The sequence below is a fragment of the Octodon degus genome, unplaced genomic scaffold (assembly GCF_000260255.1).
Source record: "Octodon degus isolate 3935 unplaced genomic scaffold, OctDeg1.0 scaffold00286, whole genome shotgun sequence".
Taxonomy (NCBI): domain Eukaryota; kingdom Metazoa; phylum Chordata; class Mammalia; order Rodentia; family Octodontidae; genus Octodon; species Octodon degus.
The window spans coordinates 421,017-433,311 of record NW_004524862.1 but is presented as its reverse complement, the minus strand read 5'-3'; the positions used below and the strand labels follow the sequence as shown (position 1 = coordinate 433,311).

The window sequence follows — 12,295 nt, the reverse complement described above, 5'->3', positions numbered from 1 at the left end:
TTTTTTTTTTTCCCAGATCCTGGGATTGAACTCAGACCCTTGCGCTTGCCAGGGAAGCACTTATTCTATTGAACCATCTTCCCAGCCCCAAGTACTGAATATTTGAAAGAAGAGGAGATGATCTGTACAGAAATGTGACCATCTCTCTAGTCGAAACTCTGGCTGGCTTTGAGATGGATGTTGCACACTTGGATGGTCACAAGGTGCACATTTCCCTGGACTAGATCACCAGGCCGGGAGCCAAGCTATGGAAGAAAGGGGAAGGGCTCCCCAACTTGGACAATAACAACATCAAGGGTGCTTTGATAATCAATTTTGTTGTGGATTTTCCAAAAGAGCAGCTAACAGAGGAGGAAAGAGAAGATATCAAGCAGCTGCTGAAACAAGGATCGGTGTAGAAGGTGTACAAGTACTGCAAGGGTATTAAGAGTGAATAAAATTGGGCTTTGTGGAAAATAATGAGCAATATTTATTATCTGCAGGGTTTTTGCAGGTGGTTTTGTTTTTGCTTTCATATGCAAGTTTAATTTTTTTCCTAATGGTTGTCATGATGTGAATAAGAGGGCTTAAGAATTTGTCCATTTGGGGGCTGGGGAGATGGCTCAGTAGGATAAGCTCTTGCCTGGCAAGTGCAAGGGCCTGTTCCACCAAAAAAAAAAAAAAAAAAAAAAAAAAGAATTTGTCCAATTTACATTCAGACAAGAATGACCAGGAAAATGGTTCACTAATATGTCTCCCTCTGCGGATACATTGTCCGGCACTGGCATCTGAATTTCAAGAATTAAAGCTGCAAGAAGTCTGTCAAGAACAAAAGAAATAATGTAAAGGGTTGGACAGAGTTGTTAGTTACTTCATTCAAAATGCCAACTAGAGAGACTTGGTGGGGTGGCTTGTGCCTGTAATCTCAGCTCTTGGGATGCTATAAATAGGCGGATCACTACGAGTCTGATCTAGTAATGAGACCCTGAACACTCTGTAGACCCTTCTTTAAAATAAAAAAAAAAAAGCCAACTGCAGAAGTCTGTTTTTATTATTTATGCATTTAGGGTGTACAGGGTCTCACTACATAGATTGGACTCATAGTGACCCTTCTGTTTACAGCCTCCCAAGCGCTGGGATTATAGGCACACACATATCCACTCTCAGTCAGTGTCTCAGGGCCCCCTGGGGGGTGGGGCTGGCACAGCAGGCCAGCGGATGAACCCTGGTCCCTGTGTCTGCCTAAGCAGGCACTTTAATCCGCTAAGCTATTTGGCCAGCCCAGAAGTCTTTTTAAGTTCATCTTATTATTTAAAATAATAATGACAATAATTAATTCCTATTTTTTTAACCCAATAGGTCTCTTTTCATTTATAATTTTTAAATTTTTGTTAAGGAAAGAATGTCTAATTAAGTGATAGGAGAGTCTGGGATGATTTGAGCAATGTTTTAAATAATGTGAGTTATAACCTTGATTTTTTTTCTCTGTATAATCTGAATGAATGACACCAGGCAAAGCTTGGAGACCTTTTTGCAGTGTCTGGCTGCAGTCTTTGCTCTGCTGCCTTGGGGCTGGGCCAGTTCCTGGCAGCTGCTCATTAACCTGCCTTAGTGCTGGGGATGGGCTCCCATGCTCTGGGCTGCTGTCTGCTGGCTCTTAGCAAAGTGTGCATTGCTATTGTAATGGGTGTGGCTAGGGGTTGGTGGGTTGCATGGTGGAGGCACCCTTGGAGTTTTTCTGGAATCCAGCTCTCTGGGAAGAAATGAATGGGGATGTGCTCAGGAATCATCTCAGTCGGTATCCCAGGCCCTGGGTGCATCAGCTGTTGCTCCCCACACTAGCCCCTGGATATCCCAATTCTGCCTGGATTCTGATCACAGATGCTGTTTTCACTGGGTGAACTTTTGGTGCTAGAAATGCACATAGCATGTGCCATGGGGCCCCAGGTGCCCATGCCTGTTTTTGGTGGTGCACATGGATGCAGCTGCAAAATTTCAGCCAAGTCCACCTTGGACCAGAGCGTGGGGCCCTCCCTGTACTGGGTCTGGGCTCCTTCCACCAGTGGTGCCACACTGCTCCAAACTAACTGTGCACAATTTAAAAGATTTTTTTTTTTCTTTCATTTTCATCTGACTGACAAAGCTAGAGGGTTTAAGCTCTATCAGTAGTACTTTTGATTCACCTTTCTTTTCATGCTTGGAAGTTTATTTTATTTTATTTTTATCATTTTAAATTTATTTGATACAGGGTCTTGCTATGCAGTTCAGGCTCGTAGTGATCCTTCCTGTCTCAGCCTCTGCAGCACTGGGATTACAGCATTGTGTCACCATGTCTAGTTCTGGGGCTGGCATGACATGCAGTACTGGGCACCGAACTCAGGACCTTGTGCTTGCTAGGCAGGTACTTAGACCAGTAAGATATCTCCCCGGCCCTGAGAGTTGATTTTTTTTTTTTTTGAGTTAATTTTATAATGGTACTCTGAGTGAAATCTTTTGTGGTGGTCTTAAAAAGTAAGATAAATACAGAAAACAAGAAAACAAAAAATTTTATATACATCTATAAATATCTGTGGCTTTTGAGACTCAATTTGTCCCATTTTTAACTACTAGTAATTCAATGTACTTTTCTCTCTTTGGCTTCTCTTTAAACTCATTTATTCTTCCGCCTCTAGTGAACTTCCATCCCCAAGTTTTTATATCTGATGTTTACCAGAGGCACACCTATCTTGAAAACTGGCTCTGACCAGTTCACTTCTCTCTCCTGTTGTGAGCACATTGAGATTTCCCACTGCCCAGTTGTAATTTTCTTACTGGCTGTCCCTCTGTGGGTGCCAGTTCGTTAAGACTGACAGAATCTAGATGGTCCTGGGGAGAAATGGCATTGGGTTAAGCAAAATATATAGACAAGAGACAAAAGCTGGGGTCAGGTGGCAGTCCTTTCTTTCCTAATGGAAGGACAGGAACTGAATAAGCACTGTAGGAGCATTTATTTACATATTTTAGAAAGTTAGTACCATGAGACACAGGGTTGACCAGTGACTAATGACTAGAATGATCTCAGGCAAGATGTTTTTCTCAAGCTTGAGATAGCTTGGCTGCTTTAGGCACTTTGGCCTTTGTCTTGCCTCAACATATATATCTAATTTCCAACTTCAGATGCTCCCTAAATTCTGCTGGTATTTTAGGAGTATAAGAGAGAATGAAAGTGTCTTCATGGAGCTGGGAAGATGGCTCAGTGGAATAAACACTTCCCTGGCAAGCGCAAGGACCTGAGTTCAATCCCTGGTTCTGCCAAAGAAAGAAAGAAAGAAAATGTCTTCATTTCCCGAGGAGGTATTCTGAGTGGTGAGGCTGGTGAGGAGTCCTGGGTGGGGAGGGGAAGTCACTCTGAATGTGTCTTCCTTACAAGTGCAGTCTGCCAACAGTGCCTACTTGCGTCAGAAGGTCCTTGATGCAAGGGGCTGACTTGAGTAGACAGTCTGACCCTGGACCCTGATCAGAGAGGGGCCTGTGCCATGGGGTATTCCTTGGATTCCTGGAGTGGCTCGGGACAGCAGAGAGAGAGACTGAAGGAATTGTGCCAGGCTGCTGACAAGTCATGTTGTTCTTGGAGGCAGGACATGGGGTGATCAAGGGCGTCAGTAGATCAATGAAATAAAAGGTATCTGCCAGCAAGTTGGCACATATTTGTAATCCAAATATTCTGGAGGCTAAGACAAGAAGATGCCCACAAGTTTGTGTCCAGACAGGCCTATATAGCAACTTCAAGAAGAGCCTTGGGGGGCTGGTGAGATGGCTCCGTGGTCTAAAGCACCTACTTAGAACAAGCTTAGCAAAGCACAGGGACCGCGGTTCAATCCCCCAGCACCACATGCTAGCCAGCCCCACCCCCTGGTGGGCTGAGCTGGCCACACACACACACACACACACACACACACACACACACTTCCCTGGCAAGCGCAAGGGCCTGAGTTCAACCCCTGGTTCCACCAAAAAAAAAAAAAAAAAAAAAGGTAAAAGGAAAAAAAAAACCCTCACAAAATTAAGCAAGCAATCAAAAAACCCCTACTTTTCTATTTTTTATTTTTTGCAGTACTGGGGATTGAACTTAGGACCCTGTGCTTGTTGGGCAAGCACTTATTCTACTGAGCTCTCTCCCTGGCATAAAAACTAGTTTAAAAATACCTGAAAACAAAAATCCACAAAAGGAGTTCAAAGTGCAGAGAGGTGGAGCAGAATTTTAAAAAATGCTCCACTGCCAGTGATAAAAGAGTAATCACAGATACAGCTCAAGGACGTTTGGAGTCCACCACCCTGTGCTGCCGACTAGGATCTCACTTCCTCTGTACTTCTGGCTGAACACAGGCCAAGCTCCTGTCTTGTAACACTACTCCTATTCCTGGCTTCTGGGAAGTCATGCTGCTGTACTTGCTGGCCCTTGTGGGCTTGTTCTACCTGATGCGCTGGTACCGGGAGAGGCAGGTGGTGAGCAACCTCCAAGACAAGTATGTGTTCATCACGGGCTGTGACTCGGGCTTCGGGAACCTGCTGGCCAGACAGCTGGACATGCGAGGCTTGAGGGTGCTGGCTGCGTGTGTGGCAGAAGAAGGGGCTGAGCAGCTGAGGAAGAAGACGTCAGGACGGCTGCAGACAGTGATCCTGGATGTCACCCAGACAGAGAGCATTGCTGCAGCTGCCCAGTGGGTGAAGGAACGTGTGGGGGACAGAGGTATTGCCAGATTCTTGACTATGTCTGTTGGTTTCCTCTGTGTATGAGGTGGGCACCTTCTGTGTGCTCCCTGGTGAGACTGGAAAGAAATCCTGAGGGGGTAGTGTTGGAAATGAGACTAACTTCCTTCCCTCCCCACTGTGGGACTTGAGCCTTTATCTCTCCTGTCACCCTTGGGACCCTGTAGTCTTGGTGAGAGGCCCCTCCTGTGAATGCTGCCTCTCTGTCCAGATTTCCTCTCTGTCCTCTGCCTGCCTTTCTAAGCAGAAGTTCTGGGCTGCTGGGTGTGAGTGCCCAGAGAACAATGGGGAATCTTTCAGGAGGAGGGCTGGGGCCTGGCACCCTGGTGTGTGCTGGCCTGTTGTGTGCTGGAGTTGAGCTCATGTCTCAGCACTGAAACGTGCTCTTACTGGGTCCCCAACATGCCCTACCAGAGAGCTAAGATCTTCCTATTTTCAGAACAGCTAGGAGATTAGGAACTGGTTTATGAAAGGCAAAACCTGGGACTCATGTTTGCTTTATCTTTCACTGCAGTGTTTCGTTAGTCCTGTTACAGGGGAAGAAAGGAGCACTGGTTTCTGTAATTGAAGAATAAGTGTCAGCTCTGACTATTGTCAAAAATACAGAAATGCATAGAACCATGAAAAATTAGCAAAATATCTCACCACCAAGAGAAAAATATTAGCTCTTTGACCTGTATGTACTTATTTTTTGTGCACAGCTCATACCTAATCTCTTTACTTAAAAAATAAAGAGGAGCAGTGTTACTACTGAATGAAGACTGTTCTGTAGAACTCTACCTATTTAGATATACAGAATGCTGTGTGTGGGAGTTGTTTCTGATGTGGTATTGTCATTAATGTCATCTTGGTGGGCACTGCTCTACTGACACGAGTACATTTATGTGTGTGGTTGGCTTCTTAGTGATAAAGTGGGTTAGGGACAGGGACTGTCTTCCCTGAACAGCAGGGTGGGTTTCTGAGCAGAGGAGGTGCAGAGCTCCTGGCCCTCTCTTGCACATCAGCATGCTGTACTCCTTGCCCTGGATCCAATGGGCACTCGCCAGCACTGCACTGTGCTCTGAGGCTGGCAAATGTTGTTTATTCCTAGAAGTGGCTGTGGGGCTATCCAGAGTGGCCATGAGAAGATCATGATATGGAGACCATATAGAATGAGGGAGGGTGGCCTTCAGAGAGTGGGGACAGGGCCACTGTTCTCTGTGCCACAACGTATTGCTGTGTCATGGCTCTGGAGGAGGAAGGAAGGAGCTGTGTGCCATGCTAAGCCTTCCTGTCGCATTTTGCAAACGCACTCTCAGGAAGGCAATGCCGCATCTATGCTCTGTTTTCAAGGTCAGCTTCCTGAGGACAAACACAGCACTTTTTGAAACTTTCCCCCAAGAAGTCATTGCTTCTATTCTTCTTTATCAAATTCTACTCACATGTTAGTATTTTCTTTTCTTCTTGTTTTTTCTTTTTCTCTTCTTTTCTGTTTCTCCTCATCTTCTGTCTTCTACTACTATGGTAATTGTGTGGGAGAAATGTAAAATGTTGCTTTAAAGAACAAGAAAAAGATAAAGTCTGTATAAGATTTCATTGATTTGTTAAAAAACCAATCATTGTTTTCATATTGATGGGTACATAATATTTCTTTAAAATGTATTCTGCTAGTGAACAAACATGAGATAATGTTCTGCTACCTCTCAGACTGTGAACTGGGCCATTCAGAATCAAAAATGGAAGAAGGCATCAATTCTGTGAGCCAGCAGCTCCAACACGTGCAGCCAGGTCTTGCAGATCCTGGCTTGTCTGTGTTCTGTTCTTCTTCCTTCCCAGGAGAGAATGTTTTCCATTGCTGCAGGGTGATTTGAGCCCTAACCATGACCACTTACACACTCAGTGTGGCTCTTCCATCTTTCCTGTTCTAGGACTCTGGGGCCTGGTGAATAATGCTGGCATCTCCTTACCCACTGCTCCCAATGAGTGGCTGAACAAGCAGGACTTCATGAACATACTGAACGTGAACCTGTTGGGTGTCATCGAGGTGACTCTGAGCCTCTTGCCTTTAGTGAGGAAGGCACAAGGCCGTGTGGTCAATGTCGCCAGCATCATGGGTCGGCTTTCGCTCTTTGGTGGTGGCTACTGCATCTCCAAGTATGGTGTGGAGGCCTTTTCAGACAGCCTCAGGTACCGGACAACAATGAGGTCTCCTGGGGACTCCTTTACCCATTGTTTTTAAGTAGTCTATTTCAGGGTCTGAGATAGCTCTAGACTTAGAAGCACGTCTTGGAGATCCTTATCTATTGGGTGTGGGACTTTGTCACTTTGCATTTGTGAGTGCAAGTGGTCATTTGTTGGGAGGCACAATTCCATGTGTTGTGTAGAGGAAAGGCCTGAGTTCATTTGATGAACTCAGCACTGGATGAGACTTCACAGATGGAAAGTATCTAAGGTTGAATTGCAGCAGAGATGCTCTGTATCCATAGCTAGACACATGACCTGTGTGATCCAGCTGGCCTGAGGTTTCTTATGCAATTCAACAGATGTTTGTTGGACTTTTGTTTGCATGCCTGATAAATGCCATCTAGCATAACATTAACATTGTATTTTGGAAAAAAAAAAGATCACATTTGTGAGAGGGAGAAGTGACACAGTATCAACAGTGCCACCTCCTAGGGTGATTGAGCCCAAGTCAACCATGGTGCTCATGGCAGCTTCAAGGTTTGTGGAGGTGTTCTTGGCAGGTGGGTAGAGGCAGGCTGTGAAGGGCCTGTGGCCTATATAGGTGTGCGCTTCATCCTGTTGGCAGGATGTCCACAGAAAGGACTGATTGATAGGAGCTGCTGGGGCCATGCAGAAACCAATGATCCTGGGCTGGTGAGATGGCTCAGTGGTCTAAAGCACCTACTTAGAACAAGCTAAGCTAAGCAAAACACAGGGACCGCGGTTCAATCCCCCAGCACCACATGCCAGCCAGCCCAGCCCCCTGGTGGGCTGAGCTGGCCACACACACAAAATGAATGAATTAATGAATAAATAAATAAATAATTCTTAAAAAAAAGAAAAAAAGAAACCAATGATCCTGCTGACAACAGGCCAGAGCTGTCTCAGGCAATGGGGTGCTAGGAATGCATTCAGGTTGAGCAATACACTCTAGAAACTCTAGAAGACAGCACAGGCTGGGGAGCTCCTGGGCAGCAGAGAGGAGCATGGGCCTGGTTATAGAAGAGGTTACATAGGAAAGCCTAGACATGTGTTGGATATCAACAACACAGGAGTAGATAGTGTGGGTTTTTCTTTGTATGTTTGTAGGGTAGCCAGCAAACTAGGAGTCTTTTTCCTCAGGATCCCAAATGTTGGGTCATAGGTTTCAGATATGTAGGAGGTATCTTGTAATGAATTCCTTTCCTAAGCCCGTAGGATTTATATCACTGGGCTTGTATATGCAAAATGCTTGGAGGAATGAAGAAACATGCAGAGATAATTTCATCACTATCATTGTAAAACCAAGCTTCTGCACCACACAGACACTAAGCTTTCAAATATTGTCATCCCAATCTTACATGAAGGTGTTGTGTTATCTAATTGAGTTTACGTACCAAGATTGCTGAAGTCCTTGCCTGCTGTTGTGTGTGTTGCAGGAGGGAACTCTCCTATTTTGGGGTGAAGGTGGCTATTATTGAGCCTGGTTTCTTCAAGACCAACGTGACCAGTAGTGAAAAATTCCTACAAAGCATACAGAAGGTGTGGAACCAGGTCAGCTCAGAAGTCAAGGAGATCTACGGCGAGAGTTTTCTGGAATTCTGTGAGTAAGCTAAGGCGAGAGGGAAGAGAAGCAAACTGCTACTATGAATTCTCTCCTTTGTGTCCTTTCAGTGTCTTCAACAGTATGAGATCTTCCTCTAGTTTTCTTTCCCTGCAAAGTCAGGAGATTTAGTCCCATTTGCTTGGTGCCACATGGGTTCTGGTCATATCAGGAGGGCTTGAGACTGATCAGAAATCGGGACACTGTCACCTGAACTCCTCATTATCATTAGAATCAAATTAAGGAAGAGGTGAGACAGGCTTACTCAATGCTCTCTGACATGAGAGCCAAGTTATTCCATAGGATTGAATAATTTCCAGTGTTCAAGAGACCATCAGGGCTGAACAGATAGCTCAGCAGATTAAAGCGCCTGCTTAGGCAGAGCCAGGCACTGAGGTGCGATCCCCAGTGTACTGTGCTGGCCCCACCCCCAGGGGGCGGGGGGCTCTGAGACCTTGCTTGAGATTGGTGTGGTGGCATGCATCTGTAATCCCAGTGCTTGGGAGGCTGAAAACAGGAGAATCATAACAAGTCTGATCTGTGCAGTGAGACCTTGTACTAAATACTAAAAATAAAAACAATTACTAAAAAAAAAAGAGAGAGACCTTCAATATTTGCTGCCCAAATAGCCCAGGTAGAGAGGAAGATATGGCTTAGTGTTTAACCATAGTGTGTTGAGAATTAGTAGTGGTACTTCCCTGGAAATTTGGGTAGCTTTGATTTATATGGCTTCTGGATAGGGGGAGTGTTTCTCTTGGGGAAAAGTTTCTTATTATGTTGATCAGAGAGCAGGACTGGTGGGAGGTAGCAATAAACCTGGATCATTTCTCTTTTTTTACAGACCAGAAATCATCTAAACAGGTGGAACAAAGTAGCAATGCAGATGTGACTTTGGTGACAGACTGCATGGAACATGCCCTGACTGCCTGTCATCCTCGCACCCGGTACTCAGCTGGCTGGGATGCCAAGTTGTTTTACCTCCCTATGAGCTACATGCCCACATTCCTGTTGGATGCCTTTGTGTACTTGAGATCCTCGAAACCAGCCAAATCCCTTTAAAGCCAACCACTGGGTGTGTGTTTTGGGAAGATGGGTAGTGTGTGTGGGTTGGGATATGTGAGGGAAGGAAAGCGGGTGGGAGAAAGCAGCTTTCATACAACATGGTATCTGTCACATCTTTTCTGTCAGAAAAACTATTCTCAGGTATTACTCAAGACTGGCAAAGTGAGAGGGAAAGAATCAAGGACTTGTGCCCAAGAGTAGGGACTCAGCATCACTCAGTGATGCCTGCTGATGGTTCTGAGCAACATGGCCAAGCATGAGGAGCCCACACATCTGAGTGGCTGGGCGTGAGTGCGAGGGTGCAGAGCCCATGCCTCACTTGCCGCTTGCTTTCCTCCTGAGGGGATGTGTTGGTGTTGGCTACTGTCCACCTTCCCTCAGTGTAGACGTGGCCCAGGTCATGTAGGCCCCTGTCCTTTACAATCACTGAATCTGAAGAGTACCACCAGTCTATCCCCATGGATGTTAGGTCTTGGTTGGCCTTAGATTGTCCTCAACAGAAATCCAAGTAGAGGACGTACAAATAGTTATGGTTTGTGTCTAGATGTCCTGCCAAGGTCCATGAGGTTATGAGTGGTGTTTATTCAGAGGTGGCTGAATTTAGAGTGTGATGCTAGGACTATGACTAAATCAATCCACTGTTTGCTTTGGCATTACAGAACTCCAGGTTGTCTAGTTAAAGTGTAAAAGCGCAGAAAAAGCTGCTAAGGTCCCTTGTTTGTTGCTTTGGTATCTTCTTCCTGGCATGTACTGTTCCCCCCTGCAATGCCTGTCTACAATGCTATCCTACTTTGGAGCCAGCTGATTATGGACTGAAACATCTACAAGCTGTGAAATAAATAAACCTTTCCTCCCTTAAATAGTGGATGTTGGATAATTTGTCTCATGAGGAAGAACAATAAGACACAAAGGAATTTTTTGTCTTTAAAACATGGCTTATTTTGATTTGGAATAAAAGAGAAGTTTGGCTACTGGAAAAGATCACCATACCAGTGATTTGTAACATTGTTGGAGAAGAAGCAGGGTATTGCCCAGTGGACAAGAGAAGTGGCTGCTTGGAGGTCAAGGATGAGATGAATGACCTGCAGAGGGATTAGATGGCGCCCAATCTGAGGCCTTCCTGACAGAATGAGGAGTAAATGGTTTCCTCTCCAAACTTCCAAGTAGTTGAGTTCATAAAAGTAGAGAGAAGAACAGGCATGCAAGGAGATGTTCAGAACAGACAGACTGGATACCACTTTCTTTACTGGGATGCTGAAAAAAATTTTTGATCAAAACTACCCCCCAAAAAAGTCATTGCAATTATGATGGGTGCCATTCTTCAAGTGCCCCATGTCTCTTCCTCTCCCACCCTCCTCTAGTGGCTTTGGTGAACACTCATTGCTGGACAGGACTGTTTCAATATCCGCTCAGCCTCTGTTGAGCATCTCCTGTATTCAAGGTAGCAACTGGAATTACTCATGGCTTCCTGAGATCTGGCTGTGTATCTTGCAGTACTGTGATGCTGTTCTCACTGGAGGGCTGAACTGAGTGTGTGTATGCAGAAAGTCATAGAGATTCCTGGGCTAAGTGCTAATTGGAGATGAGAGGCACTCCTCCCTGCCCCACTTGTATTAGCTTCCTTCCCTCAATATAATGCCTGAGGATCTGAAGCCTTTAGGGAAAACTGTGTACTTGCAAATGACCAGAGTACATTGTGAAAACAGAGAGTTATGTACCCTATTTCAGACCAATCCATTATTTCTTCATCTGCTATATAAAGGTATTAAAATTATTACTTTTTGATACTGGGCATTGAATCCAGACTGTGCCTTTACTGTAGGCAAGAGGTCTACCACTGAGCTACTTCCCTGGTCCTTCATATTTGTATTTTGAGAGGGGCCCTAGCCAAGTGGCTCTGGCTGGCTTTCAATTAGCTTCAGTCTTCTGATTACCTACAATTACAAGATGACCCCAACTCGCTGTAATGTACAGCACCTATTAAGGGAGTTCTGGGTGATGTTTCCAGAGTAATCCATTATAAAACTTTCACTGAGCATTGGGTCAGCCATGGGAATACTGAAGAAATGAGGATCACCAAGAAGAATCCTTGGGGAGCTCTTAACTTCAGAAAGGCTCAAGCTAACTCATTCAAAGTCCGTTCAGATTTTTCCCTCAAAAGCTGAGCAAGAGCTTCTTAGTGCCAAGCCTCCTGAATCTTGTAACCCTGACCCATGCACACATACAGACAGCACCCCTCCCTCACAGGAAGCACACTCACACACAGAACATGCTGACATAAAGCTAAAGGTCACTGAGTCACTTTAGAGCCTGGTGGAGCAGATGTTCACAAGGCTTGGACTCCCATCCCGAGTCCTATCCAGAGGGTCAGGAGACCAAGAGGGTACAAATTCCTGTGATCCATGCTGTGGTGCATGAGGGTGGAGCCACTCAGGCTGAATTGACAGCCCTCCCTGACTCCAGGGTGGCAACTTGCTCATGACTAAGCAGCAGAGGGGTAGAAGGAAGTGTCCTGTAGAGCAATCTGGGTCCTCAGCCCAGATCTGAGGAGAGACTTCTTTCCATTTCTTTTTCTTTATGCAGACTTCTTCCTGAGTGCAGGCATGGGTCCTTTGGGGCCAGAGTCTGACTTGCCAGAGTCTGACTCATCTTAGGGCGCAGGATGCCACAGGGAGGCACTTGATGCCTTTACTTTGTTGCTCTGCCTTCTGTGAGAAGCAC

At 45.4% G+C, this 12,295-nt stretch overlaps 1 protein-coding gene and 1 pseudogene across 1 annotated transcript; both read left to right on the top strand.

Moving 5' to 3' along the window:
* The window catches only part of LOC101574501, a 1,304-nt pseudogene extending 867 nt beyond the window's left edge, over positions 1–437 (top strand).
* Positions 438–4,272: 3,835 nt separating this feature from the next.
* On the top strand, positions 4,273–10,497 carry LOC101582692 (retinol dehydrogenase 16-like). The gene is made up of 4 exons (XM_004646983.2): positions 4,273–4,708; positions 6,636–6,894; positions 8,349–8,512; positions 9,354–10,497. Exons 1-4 carry the CDS (start codon positions 4,396–4,398, stop codon positions 9,569–9,571), a joined length of 954 nt encoding a protein of 317 aa, XP_004647040.1. The 5' UTR covers positions 4,273–4,395; the 3' UTR covers positions 9,572–10,497.
* Positions 10,498–12,295: the final 1,798 nt, after the last annotated feature.

What these genes read in the sequence shown, in the direction of transcription:
- LOC101582692 (XM_004646983.2), top strand. Translation starts at nt 4,396, where the DNA reads ATGCTGCTGTACTTGCTGGCCCTTGTGGGCTTGTTCTACCTGATGCGC. An exon ending in GGAACGTGTGGGGGACAGAG is followed by an intron (nt 4,709 to 6,635) that starts GTATTGCCAGAT and finishes TTCCTGTTCTAG; the next exon opens with GACTCTGGGGCCTGGTGAAT. An exon ending in GCCTTTTCAGACAGCCTCAG is followed by an intron (nt 6,895 to 8,348) that starts GTACCGGACAAC and finishes TGTGTGTTGCAG; the next exon opens with GAGGGAACTCTCCTATTTTG.